Raw genomic sequence first — 13733 nt, 5'->3', positions numbered from 1 at the left:
CCTCATGGGAACAGTCCAGCCCGAATTGCCAAGCTAGATCCTCCCTGGACCGGAAAAAAGCATCCTGGGATCAGTTTCAGTGAATTACCTTTCATCAGCCAGGCTAGCTTGAATCCAGTGCCACAGTGAGCCTGGGACCCAAGTCTAGGCATATCCGGCGCACTTAGGGCGAGAAAGCATAAGACACACAGGGGTGAATGTTTGACATTGTGCAGCATACTGTCCATCAATTGATCTTTTTGCATTTGTCACCCCAAGTGGGACGGGTATGCCCACAAGAGGGTCCTGTGCTCTCCATGCTAATGGAGTCAAGCTAGCCTGGCTGATGAGGGTTGATGCCAGAAACCGGTCCCAGGATGCTTGTTTCCAGACTAGGGAGGAGTTGGCCTGCAGTTCAGGCTGGACTGTTTCCATGGGGAACAGGGTCAAGACTGATTTGCATATGGATGAGTCTGAATTGGAAAGGCATGGGGAGCGGGAAAAAACTATGGATTTAGGCCCAGATCTCTGTACTAGGGTGAATGTTTGACACTGTGCAGCATTCTGTCCATCAATTGTTCTCGATACAAAGGGAGTAGCACACTTTTTTTTAAATGAATTGGCTCTGTATGTGTTGGTACCTTCGGAGTAATGCTATCGTTTATTCACTTCGTACTGGGAAACATTTTTGGAGGTCTACCGCTTGTCCCGATTCTTGTGGCTCGGATTCTTATTATAATTTTTCTGCTCTGCAATGGATGTCCCAGTTCGAAACGGAAAGGAGGCAGCAATGCAATGCGCATGATACACCACTCGGCACACCTCAGCTTCGAGAACTAAATTAGCATTGTTTCTTATCATTTAGGCCTGTATGGCCTTACTGCTTACAACCTGCATTCCGCTGTCTGCTGTGCACTCATGAATGTGCACTGGATTTCTGCCTTGGATCGCACCAGGTTGCGCAATTGGACATTGAGGTACTGATGGACCCTTTAAAGGCCCATGGGTATAGTTGTCCCTAGCGTATTCCATTGCAGCTAAGCGCATTCCTCTAGGCACCCTGGCATGCTTTGGCTCCTAGTGAACTGGATATCAGCTCTGCGGAACGCTTACATGATGTAGTCCCTCCCTTGGGCAGTTGCTGTGGGGACTGGATGGGAACACCTTTGCTCTTTACACCTGCTTCGAGGTGCGCCTTTGGGAACGTCGTCTGTGGTTGCCAGAAACAGCAATTTAGCGACTACCTCTCTGAACACAAACACGTAGCTATTCCATTTGGTGGGAACTGTTCATTTGGCATGTTTTCGGGGAGGGGGTGGGGTGGGGCGTGGGGAGTAAAAAAGGGAACAAAATCATGGTTTGTTTTTTTCTCTCTCTCTCTCTTCTTTGCCTCTGACACATTGGCTTTCTGTGTGCTTGGAGTTTCAAACTGCCAGAGGGTAATTTTTAAATGATTGTTTTTAATAGTTTTTTTTAGATTACTTAAAGGTGCTTTTTAAAGTGCTTTTACATGTTATAGGTTGTATAATGTTATATGGCCTGCTGTTTTAAACAGTTTTAGGTCGACCCTTAGTATAAGGATTGGGTGTTATGTGCCTGGGTTAGGCCCATATAGCAATGCTGCACATTTTCTTGCATGGTCTTCTTTCTGCAGTATAACATTTTACGATAACTATTTGCATATATTCGCAAGCGTGACAATGTTGGATTAGCTTCTCTGAAGCTGCTTTGCTGACACATTTCGCTTCACGCATCATTATCATGAATCCCTCTAACACAGAGTACAAAGCCTTTGCATATGCTGTACAATATCGTTCTATCTCCATCCACGGGGTGACAGGGCTCTCTGCATACCCCTTAGAATGCTAATTTGTATATATACACATTGCAAGGATGCTTTTTATTATAAATAAATAAGCATTTCGGGGGTTAGCCAGAGGAGACACTTCTGCTGACATCAAGAGGACCCTGCAAGCTGATGCTTTGCCCAGTAGCTGTCTAATACCTCCGTGACGGGAGTCCAGTTCATGACCAAGAGGATTCTTGGCTATACATCCGCACAGACAACCTAGAGACACATAGGATAGGGACTGCATAAGAGGAGTACGCCTAATTCCTATAGTGTTTTATATGCCTGCATACATACACAGTTCCTAGCACCATGGTTGAACTATACCTGCTATTTACTATTGTGGTGCTTGTAATCACTTTCATATGCTTCTGCCTATTGATTATAAAAACACGTGTACTCTATACAAGAATTACTTTGGTTCAATAAATATATTGAAGAATGTTCTATTGCGTATTCTCTGTATATTTCTCTGATAACAAGAGTGAAAGATTGACTGGGCAAAAGGGTTCTGGATCTGTTTCCATGATTCCTGAAGGTCAGGGTGGTCATGTTTAGAGTTTGCCAAAACCCATTCGCTCCCTGTTCAGGTTAGGGGGGCTTATGATGGCACTGTCAGTTAGCTTGTCTATAGGACAACATATACTTTGGGGTGCATGGAATCAGTCTAAGCACCGCACCCAACGTTTATGCTATCCACAAGCGCTCAGGTCCTATGGATTAGTGGGAACTACAAGACACTGGGGCTGCATTTAGGACAAAATCGGAAGGATGATTTCTCTAGAACACCCTCCCTCCTATCAATCTTTTTCGGTAGGACCCAAGTTTGTTCCAGGAAGCTGTGTTAAATCCTACATGGGCACCAATGTGGTAGATGTTCTTTTGTTGCATGAGGTGAATTATTGATAACTAGAACCAAAAGTTCCAGAAAAGATGATGTTGGACCCGAAGCAAAAAAAAAAAAAACCTGAGGTGGAGTCTTGTCCTGATGGATTCTGGACAAGAAAGGAGTCACTAAAGATCATGCCAAAAACTTCTTCTAATAAAAACAACCTGCAAACGTCCATGCCCTACATTAGATGACAAGAGTTTGTAGAGCAGGTGTATCTGCAGTAACTCATGCTACAAACACAAAATTGCCAACATGGCTAACTTTCACATCTACGACTTTGAGAAAAATAATGCCGCTTCTTCCACAGGCTTGTATACAAACCACTGCTCACACACTAATTCTATCATGTGTAGTGATGCCCAGTAACCTACCCCGATGCCTCTTAAATAATGTCTTGCATGGTAATGTATCCCTCTGTCAAGGAAATTTGATCACATCACTTTAACACTAGTTGAGCTACGCAGGCTTCTTATAGAAACCAGAATCAAATTTAAATTGGGTTGTCTACCCTACAATGCAGTCTATTTCATACCCCTTACCCGGCTTATCTGCTCAAACTCTGGCAGCAAAACTACAGAATCTCCCAAGCCTTCTATTAGTCTTTCTCTATAAACGTCTTTTTCCTACATAACTCTTATCCTGCTGAGATCAGGACCAAATTTACAATCTAAAAGCAAATGGTGGAAGGGCTAAAATGTATCTGCCCACTGAGTCATGGTATGGGGGTGTTCTACCCACTCTATTCTACATTACAATTTGGTTACTTGAGACCATACGCACTCACTACTCTTTATCTACCACTAAATACCAACTCATGCTGACCCCTTCACTTACTCAAAACCCTCTTGCTCCCTTATCTTGTCCCTCCCTATTTCTCCTCATCTCTCTTTTTTTCTCTTCACACCTGATCTTGACAGTTCCTACCCGATCTATCCCTTCGCTGCTCACTCTCCTTCCCCACACTCCCTACCTTTCCCTTCCTACTCTATTTACTTGGCTCTTTTCAATGTTACTCATCTTCAGTACCACCTTGCTTTCTCCCACTCTCTTCTCCCTGTTTGCGCCTCTCTCAATCTCTCATCTTCACCTTTTCCTCTTCTTATCCTTCCTGCCTTTCTCGCTCTATCCCTCACCTCCCAAGCGATTCCCCTCACACTCCATGATTTCCTTCTTACCGTGCCCCACTTTCTTGCATGCCGCCCCAATACTTGCTCCTTCTTTTCTTTTTTCAGTACTGTTCTTTAATGTTCTCCTCCTAGTCTCCACTTAACATACGCTGTCCTCTTACCTTTCCCCTCTCTCCTCTCATTCATCTTCTCCATCATGTCTCCTCATCCTTGCCTCCCTGAATCTCTCACCCTACCCTCCCTTCCATGCCATCCCAAACCTTGCTCCTTTCCTCCTCTTCTCTCGTATGCCACGCTCTACTGCACTTGTCTCCTCCTATTATGACACATTTTCCCCGTTCCTCCTCTTGTTTATTACTCATCTTGCTCAATGTGCTACGGTTACTATGTCAAGCGCAACTATACTTCTCTGTGACCATGCACAGCAAAAAACTGCTAAAAAATAAGTTGCCTGATACTGCAATGTAAATCAATATATGTTTTTAATGTTTTTATTAAGTTTCTATGCAAGCAAAAACATTCACGTCCGTGAGGCAAAGAAACAGTGACAGAGCAAAGCATGAACCCTATCAATATAGCTATTAAGGACTGTAAAGCCTAATACTTTCATTCCTTGAAAACTCAGGCAACGTGCAGAATTTCTGTGTGAGAGGCAAGGTCTAACTCATGATATATCTGCTAGCAGCCCCAATTCTTTGAAACATTTCAGAGGAAACCGGGAATCTACATAAACCACCTTCTCAAATGCAGTTCTCAACAAGCAGTTCGTACCCATAATGTCTCAATTCTAGGATGCATATCATTTCCCCATTTCAGGGCTACGTCAAACTGCATGACCATGAGCCCCATATATTTTTTATGATGCCATATCACATCTTGCTCAATCCAGGTCACCCAGCAGCACAGGAATCTGTGCATCAGGCTTCAAATGCTACCCAACATGAGAAAAAACATCACCCACGTTCTTTTTTAACAGAAGGCCTATATTTCATCACATGCCCAAATTGTGTGAATAAAAATACCCTCTTCTGCTAATAAATATGGTTTGCCACAATGCCTCAGGACATATTTGAAGCAGGGGCACTAAGTAGGGGGTACTTTGTATGGCTTACAGTACCTTGGGCACTGTGATCGTTTTAAACAAGGCAGTGCACTCCAATAATGAGATTGGTATCTTCCTTTAAGGATGTGGTATCTTCCTTCAAGGATGAACATCACTTTCAAAACTTGAAAAAAACGGTTACATTCCATCAACTGTGCTATCATATTACTGATTTCCAACCCAAGATATGGCAAGCCTTCTGCTCACTCAACCGAAAACAGCATAAAGGTCTGCTTTTTCACTCACAGATCTGAAGCAGGACGAATTTTGCCCAGATTATATGGTACTTTTACTGCAGCCCATACTCCTTAGAAATGGACACAAGACAACCTACTGACCACCAGGGGCCTGCAAAGTACAACAACAGTAGAGTGAGGTGGTAGCATTAGTACAGCTCTCCAACTAAAGACTAGAAAGCAGGTCCTTCCTAATCCAGCCGGCAGGATCCAGGTTGGAGGTATAATAGTCCTCTTGACTATGCATATCATCACATCTGCTGTAACACAATACCCTAATGTGTAGCTTTTTGTCTGCTCGAAGGTTAGAATTACTTTCATCTATTGTTCCCCAAAAACTTTTACATTCTATGAGTGATTTTGTTAGTCCACTACTACACATTTAGCAAGCATACACTGAACAAAAATGATTACTTATGTCTATTTTAGTGACCACCTTGTTCTAAGGCCACAAGTCTATGGGGCTTTGGTTATCTTGTTATGATCACCGATTTCAACTGTAGCTACACATAAGGTATACTACCAGTATGCTCACAAATTCTGTACCATCAAAGCACACTATGCATGATTAAGCATTTACCACCTTTTTATTGATAAATAAAGGCGGCAGGGGGCATAAAATACACTACCTATTTTACTGAAGAGACATTTTATATATTCAAAACGACTAATAAATTGGACAGTGTTTAGAGCAAAGAGTTTGACCAAATAAAATACGCCCTGCATTGTAAGGAATGCCCAATCGCTGCCATTTGCCAAAGCAGATTGACCACTACATGTGATCAATTGAATTTATGTTTATGAATTAACCTTATGTACGCTAAGGAAATCAGGACAAGCCTTATTACCTGGGTCACGCCAGCTTGCACCTCCTCCTCCACACGACGCTGCAATCCTTCCAACTTATCTTTCAAAAAAGCCAGGTCTTTCAGCTTTGGTGTAGAACCCTGTACAATAAACAGAGGACAATTTAAATCACTCACAATACAAGAAAGTGGAAAATTGAAGCTTTACGGACAAGTTAGAGTGGAATAGAAGAGCAAAGAGATTTTCATCAATATAACATCGAAGAATAAAGAGCTATTTGAGGTTTAAACTCAAAGGAGGTAGGTGTACAAACAGAAAGTACTAAAAACCCTTAGAATATTACGGCAGATGATGTGATTGATCACCTCATGGAATTACATTGGCTCCTTTGCCGAGCCACAACATCTTCAAAACCAGTAACAGGATTTACAAAGCCATCACTATCAGCACCCCATCTTACCTTGCAGACAAGCACACCATCTGTGATGGCCCTCGGCACATCCACAACCAAGACCTTATCAGACTGCATACTGAGAAGTGTATTAAAAAAACGCACCACACAGCAGCAAGTCCTTTCCCATCTATGCACAGAGGACCTGCAACAATATTCCTATATCAAACTATGATACAATTTACGAAAGTGCTTCAAATGAACCTCTTTAAAGAAACTACACTACAATGCATTATCAGCAAACAAACCAGCAATCTCTCTTATCACTCATGACTTTATGCTTGTCATTGATCCCGTACAGTACTCTGCTGCCTTTTGGCTAGGTTTGCGCTATGGAAATCACAGATATGTACAAAAATCAATCTGGAGCTTTAGGATCATAGAATATGAAGGTAGATTTGGAATGCCTCGCACATTCAGTCTATTCACCTTATTGCCTGTTTTAACCACACAAACTACAAAGCTTCCAGATTTACCCTGGCCTTTTCAGTCTTCTTACACCATTCTGCACAAATCCCAAGCATTTTTAATACATGTGGCATATTAAACTTAATCATTTTCGCAGATACCTTGCACCCCAAATTAACACAATGCCAAAGGTAATGGGTGGCATCTGATGTGGACTTTAGGAACACAGCCTGAAAGTGTATCCAATTACTATACCTTTACCAGTTAATTCAACATCGTCCTTACTCTCCCCGTTGCACATTGTCTCTTCACATTGTGATCATGAGATAGGATAGCACAGATATCGCTCTATAATTTGGCAGTCTTCCACATCTCCCCTCTAAAGCCTGTACCACAGATATGTGCATTGACCATTTGGATTCGAGCTTTACTTGCTCCCTTTTTTGCCCTGTCATGGATTATTGGACAACTATGTCTCCTTTTAAGCTCCTCGTAAAGTGTAAATCAGATTTTCAAGAACAGAAAGTGAACAGTATTGAATCCTTATGCTGGAATTCTATCCCCTAATCCAGACTGGTATGGTACGTCATTTTCTTATGAAGACCAGGAAAATGTAAACTGAGCAGACGATTATACAACTCCCAAAATAGAGATTTTGCAGAAGGGAAAACAATAATTGCTACAGTATTATAAAAAACAAAAAGGAAAGTCATGTTTGCCCTTTTATACTAGTCATGATTTTGGTCTTATGTCCCTCTATATCAGACAATCAGTTTTTCTAGGAGTTCTACGTGTTTACAAGCAAAAATGGGGTATAATGTACAGCAGTGGGCAGATGCTGCCTTGAAAGAGAGCTTTTATGATTGTGAATAAAAAGCAATTACACACTTTCAACACACCCTGCTGAATAAGAAAACATGCTTTTGTAAAACATAAGCACCACAAAGGCAGTTTAAAATAGCATACTTGCACGTTCTTGACATCCAGCTAGCTATGACTAATGTTGACGCCTCACACCCATAGTGAGTCATACTTTAATTACTAGCAAGTTATAAACCACAATTAATGACCCACTTTCAACTCAGGGTATTGGTTACGAGTGAATGGGTGTACTTGTGAAAACACCAGCAACTGAATATGCTTCTCCAACTTTCAAAAGTTATTTAGATGGCAACTTGGAATTTTATGTTAACATCGGAGGCTCCCATTATGTTTACTTTCCTTGCTTCAATAGCAGCAGCAAAGGAATTTAATTAGAGATACTACAGTTCCGACAAGGTCTAGAACCAAACTGACCAACCAGAAAGAAAACTTAGTACAGCAGTACACCATAGATAAACCATACATACAATACTCATGAATACTCCATGTAGTAGTCCTCTTTACTCGCTTCTCACACTCAAGATAAATATCATATTCAAGCGGTTTACTCAATGCTTCCATGCTAGTTTTCTAATATTGCGTCTGTTGATAGTTAAATCCTTCTGGTTTATTGTTATTATTAACTTTAAGGTTTCATTACTGTTGGCAGAGAGCAAACACTTCAGTTACCTGAGCAGGTCAGTAGCTCAGTTGGTCTACCTCAGTGAGAACACCACCCCGCACCATTTCATATTTCTGCTGGCTGGGGCTGAGGAACTTATCGCAGCGCCCCCTCTCCTCCACCCACCCCCACATTAACACTTCATTTTTTTAGGTCTCGCCTGGAATTAGCAGCGCGCACGAGCTGCCCTCTCCATGCGAGGGCCATTTGGAATGAATATGGATTCCAAAGCGTCCACAAGGATGGACAGAAGATGTGCATGCGGGGATTACAGGTGACCTCCTGTCTCTTTCCACTCCTAACAAAGACATGCGCTACTCTCGCCTGTCATTGCTTCAAAAAAGCTTTCACAGCCTCGTTCACATAGAAACATGAAAGAAACGTGCCCACTGCTGTAACGGTGACGACGTGTGAAGCTGAGGAGATGGAGGGACTTGCAGCACCTCATTCACACTGAGAAGTGCCTTTGCTCCCTCTTGAAAGTAAATGGCTGCAGAAAGAGACTCTCCCCAGCTCACACGATAAGCGCGGGCACCAGGGGCACGCCAGGCCTGCCAGCTTGAAACATGGATTCTTCTTCTCATGGCTGGCTGTTTGTCTGTCCGGCTGCGCGGCACCCTTCTCGTTTTTGTCAGGAAGTTTATATGGTTCCTGAAGGAGGTGGTTTTTAGGTTTCAGTTTAAACTTGAAGTATTGTGTTAGAAGGTCATACGTGGCAAATAAATAAATAAATGAACGTGTCTTCCAAGTACAGAGGTTATAAGAAGGACTGATACTTTAATGGTAATTTGTAACATATCAAAATCTGGTCCCTCTTGTAAGAGGCAATCGAATAAGTGTAACTGAAAGGCAGTGTATCCGCCCATTATTAGATTTACTGCAATGATGTCACCTTAAACATCCATTTTAAGCCAATGTCACCACCGCCGAGATTCGTCTGGGTGTGTTTGGCCCAGATACTGTAGCATTAAATATGAAAGCTTAATCATTGCAAATGCTTGTTTTGTTCAAGAGGCTTGTCAGCTTTTGTGGGTGGTCCCCTTTCAGCGTCTATGTAAATTGTAGAAGTGGGGGATTCTGTGGGGCCGGTGGCGCAACTTTTATTTTCCTGGTATCAATCAATATAAAGCTAGTTAAGAGGACGAGTGCCGGCCTCTGTTTGGTGCTGCATGAACCTAATTTATTCCATGCCATGTTGTGCCAGATGCCACTAAGGCCCAGCCCCCACCACCGCCCCTGTTGCTGCTGTTCCGTTTTAGGCTTCCTAGCACAGCCCGTCCTTTCAGAAGTTAACTCTGCACAGACACTCCCTTTTTAATCACCGGTCCTTCTTGTGAACATGATCCGGGGCCATGTCGTGACACTCCCTACCTATTATCGGGCACTGGACAGAGGCGTCTGTGATGCCAAGAGCCAGCGCTGCACCTATCATTCAAACTTCCTGCACTGCCCCGGGCACCTCTCCTGGAGCAGTGTGTCTTTATTCCAGACGCGCTGTGCAGTTTACACCGTGCACTTCCCTCAAGGTGTTAAATTTTTTTCAAACATTAATCCAGAGGGGTGGTGTTGAGGGTTGGGAGCTTAGCAGTTCATTGCAGTACTTTGTCAATGCATTCACCTCACGCTGTTCACCGTAGAGTCTTGCTTTGTGACCTAGAAGTGTTAGTTATGCATCCACATGCCTTTTACTTTTAAAATATCTGTTTTCCTTAATCGTTGTTTAGTGGACTTTTCAGAATTGCAAATCCAACTGCATTTCAAGGAATGCAAGTATCAGAATGTAAACAAGCATTACAAGTGCAATAGGTCTCGCCTTTGATTATGTTAAAGCCATTTGCTTTGCTATACAATACCATTAGCAAAGCAAATGGCTTTAACTTATTCAAAGGCGAGACCTATTGCATGTTTAATGCTTGTTTGATTGTGCTACTGCTTCCCCCAAAGAAGAGCTATTTAAGCCAGTTACTAAGAAGAATTAATGATGCCTCTTTCTTTCACACGATGTCCTCGAGTTCCTGCTCCGTCTGGCCAATCTATTTCAGTCAGGTCTAGACTGAGGTCTGCATGTCTCTGCCCTAATTTTCTAAGCATTTGACAAAGATCCCAGCAAAGGGGCCGAAAAAGTCTAGTTCATCTGCCATTGATAAAGTAATGGATATGGTAGGGGGTCATAAGCCATCATATTTTAGGCATTGCTTAAGTGCATAGATTGGAGGGTTCTTCTACTGATGCAGATGAATTTTATAAAAAGGCTCAAAGATCGATTTACATATTTGAAAATAATAACGCAGCCATGGCCCACGAACTTAGAAAAGTCTTCTTTTGAAAACTGATACAAAATTGAGTAATATGACTGCTGTGTATGGAAGTATTTAGGCAGATAGAATGCTCTTCAGAAATGTATTAATCAAGGACTTAAGCAAATGTGTAAAAACGTTTACTATACAGGATAAGGCTCAGCAGTAGGCTTTACAGAGAGTCTTCTGCAAACACGTTTTTGACAGAGTCAGCAGAGGAAGGGGGTGCTTTACCAGCTGCTTCCCAAAATTTCAGTCTTTGGGAGGCTTCAACTTTTCTTCCCAATAACTCATGTTTTCTATTAAAAAAGGCCAGGTATCCGCTGCGTCACACCTGGATAACGTTGTTTCTTGTGCTACTCCGAGGAGATTAAACAATCTGCCCAGGATCACCGGATGTTGATTCACACCGAAATCTGAACATTATTCCCCCCCACCCCTGTAAAAAAGTCGGCAGCTTTGAGAACAAGGACCCGTCCCTTCCCCCTTTGTCCCTGCTATTGCCTAATGTTGCCTCACGTAATAACCTTGTGGACCTAAACCCCATTTATTAATCTGCAACTCCTAAACTGAGCATCCAGCAGCCCGAGAATCTGTCCTCCTTCACAAGTGTTATCCCTGTACCCAAGCCTTCCTGCGTCCCCCCTTCCGTGTGAATTTTTGAAAATTACCCACCTATCCAAAATTGTACCCAGACATCCCTACACCCCACCTGCTGTCTGTGCGCATTGAACATCACAGTAGTACTCATAATCTCTCACAGATTGGAACATGTTAGTGGCCTGAGCCCTGCAACCATCCATTGCCTCTTCAATCCCCGCTGTGCCATCTCCAGGTATATGTGCATACCTGCTTTGCACTGATAATGCCCACCCTACCACACTTTAAAGCAACCAGATCATGCCTACCCTCTGCTACACCCCTCACCACCACACATCATGCACATCTTCTCGAGCACTAGTCCTGCTGCCTTATGAACTTTGAGCAGGCATTGCAGTCCTCCATGCACGCGGCTGCTGGGCCTGCAAACTGGAACATGGGCTAAGCCTCGGGTGCAGCCGCATCCTACCGCCCAGCGTAATTCTGCAAATTCCTAAGAGTAAATTTATGACTGTGCTACCCCAGCGCCCTGATCCACTGCAGCCCTGCCAAGTACCCTGCATCAGCGTTAGGCTAATGCAGTTCAGTGTTGTACTCCGCATTACCACACTCAAATGCATTGTCACACATATGCATGTGTTAAAATCTGGATTGTGGCGTAAACATTATCGGCGCCATCTTGTCCTTTTCAGATCCATACGTGCACGTAAGCAGCAGCCATTTTGTGTGCCGTGGCCTCCCTGCCCAGCGCCGCTAGCCAGCGCGTCTCTCCCTCTGACCTCGCAAGCATCCCCCGCGCGCTGATAGCCCCCGCTCTCTCATACCTGAACCATAAAACTCCCCTCCAGCGCGACTCTGCCTCGGAAATGCATTCCGCTCCCGGCCAACACCTCCCCATCCTTTGATGGACCCCCTTTCCTCTGTGCCCAATCGTCCTGCCCGTTCCCAGGGCGCCACCTGGCCCTGCGGACACCATTTATTGGCCCCCTTACAGTAAGCAGCTGCCCCGATTCAAAGGATCTCTGACTGATCAAAGCCCCCCCCCACCCCATGAGATCCGATCAGACTCACATTCCGGGAATCGACGGAATGTCCTGGTGTGCGATAATCATCACCTACTGTGACCGGGGTGGGGACTTCTACTGTAAATGTGTGTGGGAACAGGCCCGCAGTGAGGATTCCGAGGATGTCTTTCCGTACATCAAAGTATTGACAAGAATGTGTTTCATGTAATAAAGCAATAAACCTGTGTATAAGAGGCCAGGCCTCAAGGATGCGTTTAGAGCACCTCGAGAAGATACCCTGTTGTCTGATTTAACGTGTTCTGCTCCGTCGGAATAAACTCCTGTTTCCTGCCTTCTGTCTCCAGCGCCTGCCTCTTTGTTTGGTAATCTCGAATGGTATGAGAGGCGGCTAACGCCGGGCAAATACTGAAGGGTTCTTGGTCGACATCGGCCCTACCTTTCTACAACTGGCGCCCTACGTGGGGCCCATCAGCGACACGTGGATCCAGTGGGAGAGGTCCCAACGACAGAGTGAACGACTGCAACGATCGGGAAGAGCTGCTGCCCGATAGACCCTCGTCTGGCAGCCGATCATCCGAACTTCACCGGTTCTGAGCAGACCTCTCTCGAGTGATCTACGGTCCTGACTAGGAACCATCAGGAGTGCCACAGCAATTACGGAGAATAGAGGATGTTCGAGCTGGGAACAGCCCTTTATAACAACAAGACAACACCCACTATGCTCGATAGCTTCGGCATGTGGGGCAAAGAAACAGAACAGCGGAAAAAGAGAAATGAGGTCAGCTTAGAAAAGGAATTACGCAAAGCAGCTCACCTAGCCGCTAACAAATTGAAGGAAGAAATAAAAGAAAGAGAGGAAACCAAGCTAAAACAAGATTCCGAATCATCGGGCCAGTGTCCCGTCAGGACACCCTCTACACTTTACCCCGAGCTACCTTCGAAACAGCGAACGAACGATGATTTACTACTAGGTCCACCGATCATCTACATGCCCCCTCCATACGCCCCTTCCCAACCCTTAGCGCAGCACCCGCAACCCCCACCGACAGGCGAGAGTAGTGCCGGAGCCTCGATCCCCATGGCCTCTGCGCCGACCGAACCCCTCGCACTCAGCGCAGCGCGAGCAGCGACTTCAGATGATCCCGAAGCTGGGAGGAAAGACCCTGCGAGATCAAATAGATTAAGTAAGGACGAACGAGCTGGGATCGATAAGACTGTAAAGACACTGGTGGTGCGAAAGGAAAGTGAGGATTATATAACGGATATGTACCATACATATGCCAATAGCCACAGGCGACACTTTGTCGTACGCCTTTGTTACCATACCCTTAATGCCTACGAAGACTGCTACCAAGGAAAAGGCCCTGAAAACCTAACGACTCTGTATAGAAAAGTTGATGTCGGAGATGGGGACGAG

The 13733-nt window shown here is 44.3% G+C and overlaps 1 protein-coding gene across 1 annotated transcript in view; it reads right to left on the bottom strand.

Annotated features, from left to right (window-relative positions):
• Positions 1-13733, bottom strand: part of LOC144769374 (SLC35A4 upstream open reading frame protein) — a 50773-nt gene that overhangs the window by 24360 nt on the left and 12680 nt on the right. Inside the window, exon 2 of the mRNA XM_078653430.1 lies at positions 6034-6132. Within this exon, the coding sequence (XP_078509556.1) occupies positions 6034-6132 (99 nt within the window). The remainder of the gene's footprint in view (positions 1-6033; positions 6133-13733) is intronic.

The sequence above is a fragment of the Lissotriton helveticus genome, chromosome 7, assembly GCF_964261635.1.
Source record: "Lissotriton helveticus chromosome 7, aLisHel1.1, whole genome shotgun sequence".
NCBI classification, from domain to species: Eukaryota; Metazoa; Chordata; class Amphibia; order Caudata; family Salamandridae; genus Lissotriton; species Lissotriton helveticus.
Note: the sequence above shows the minus strand (reverse complement) of the source record. Positions and strands in the feature narration are given on the sequence as shown.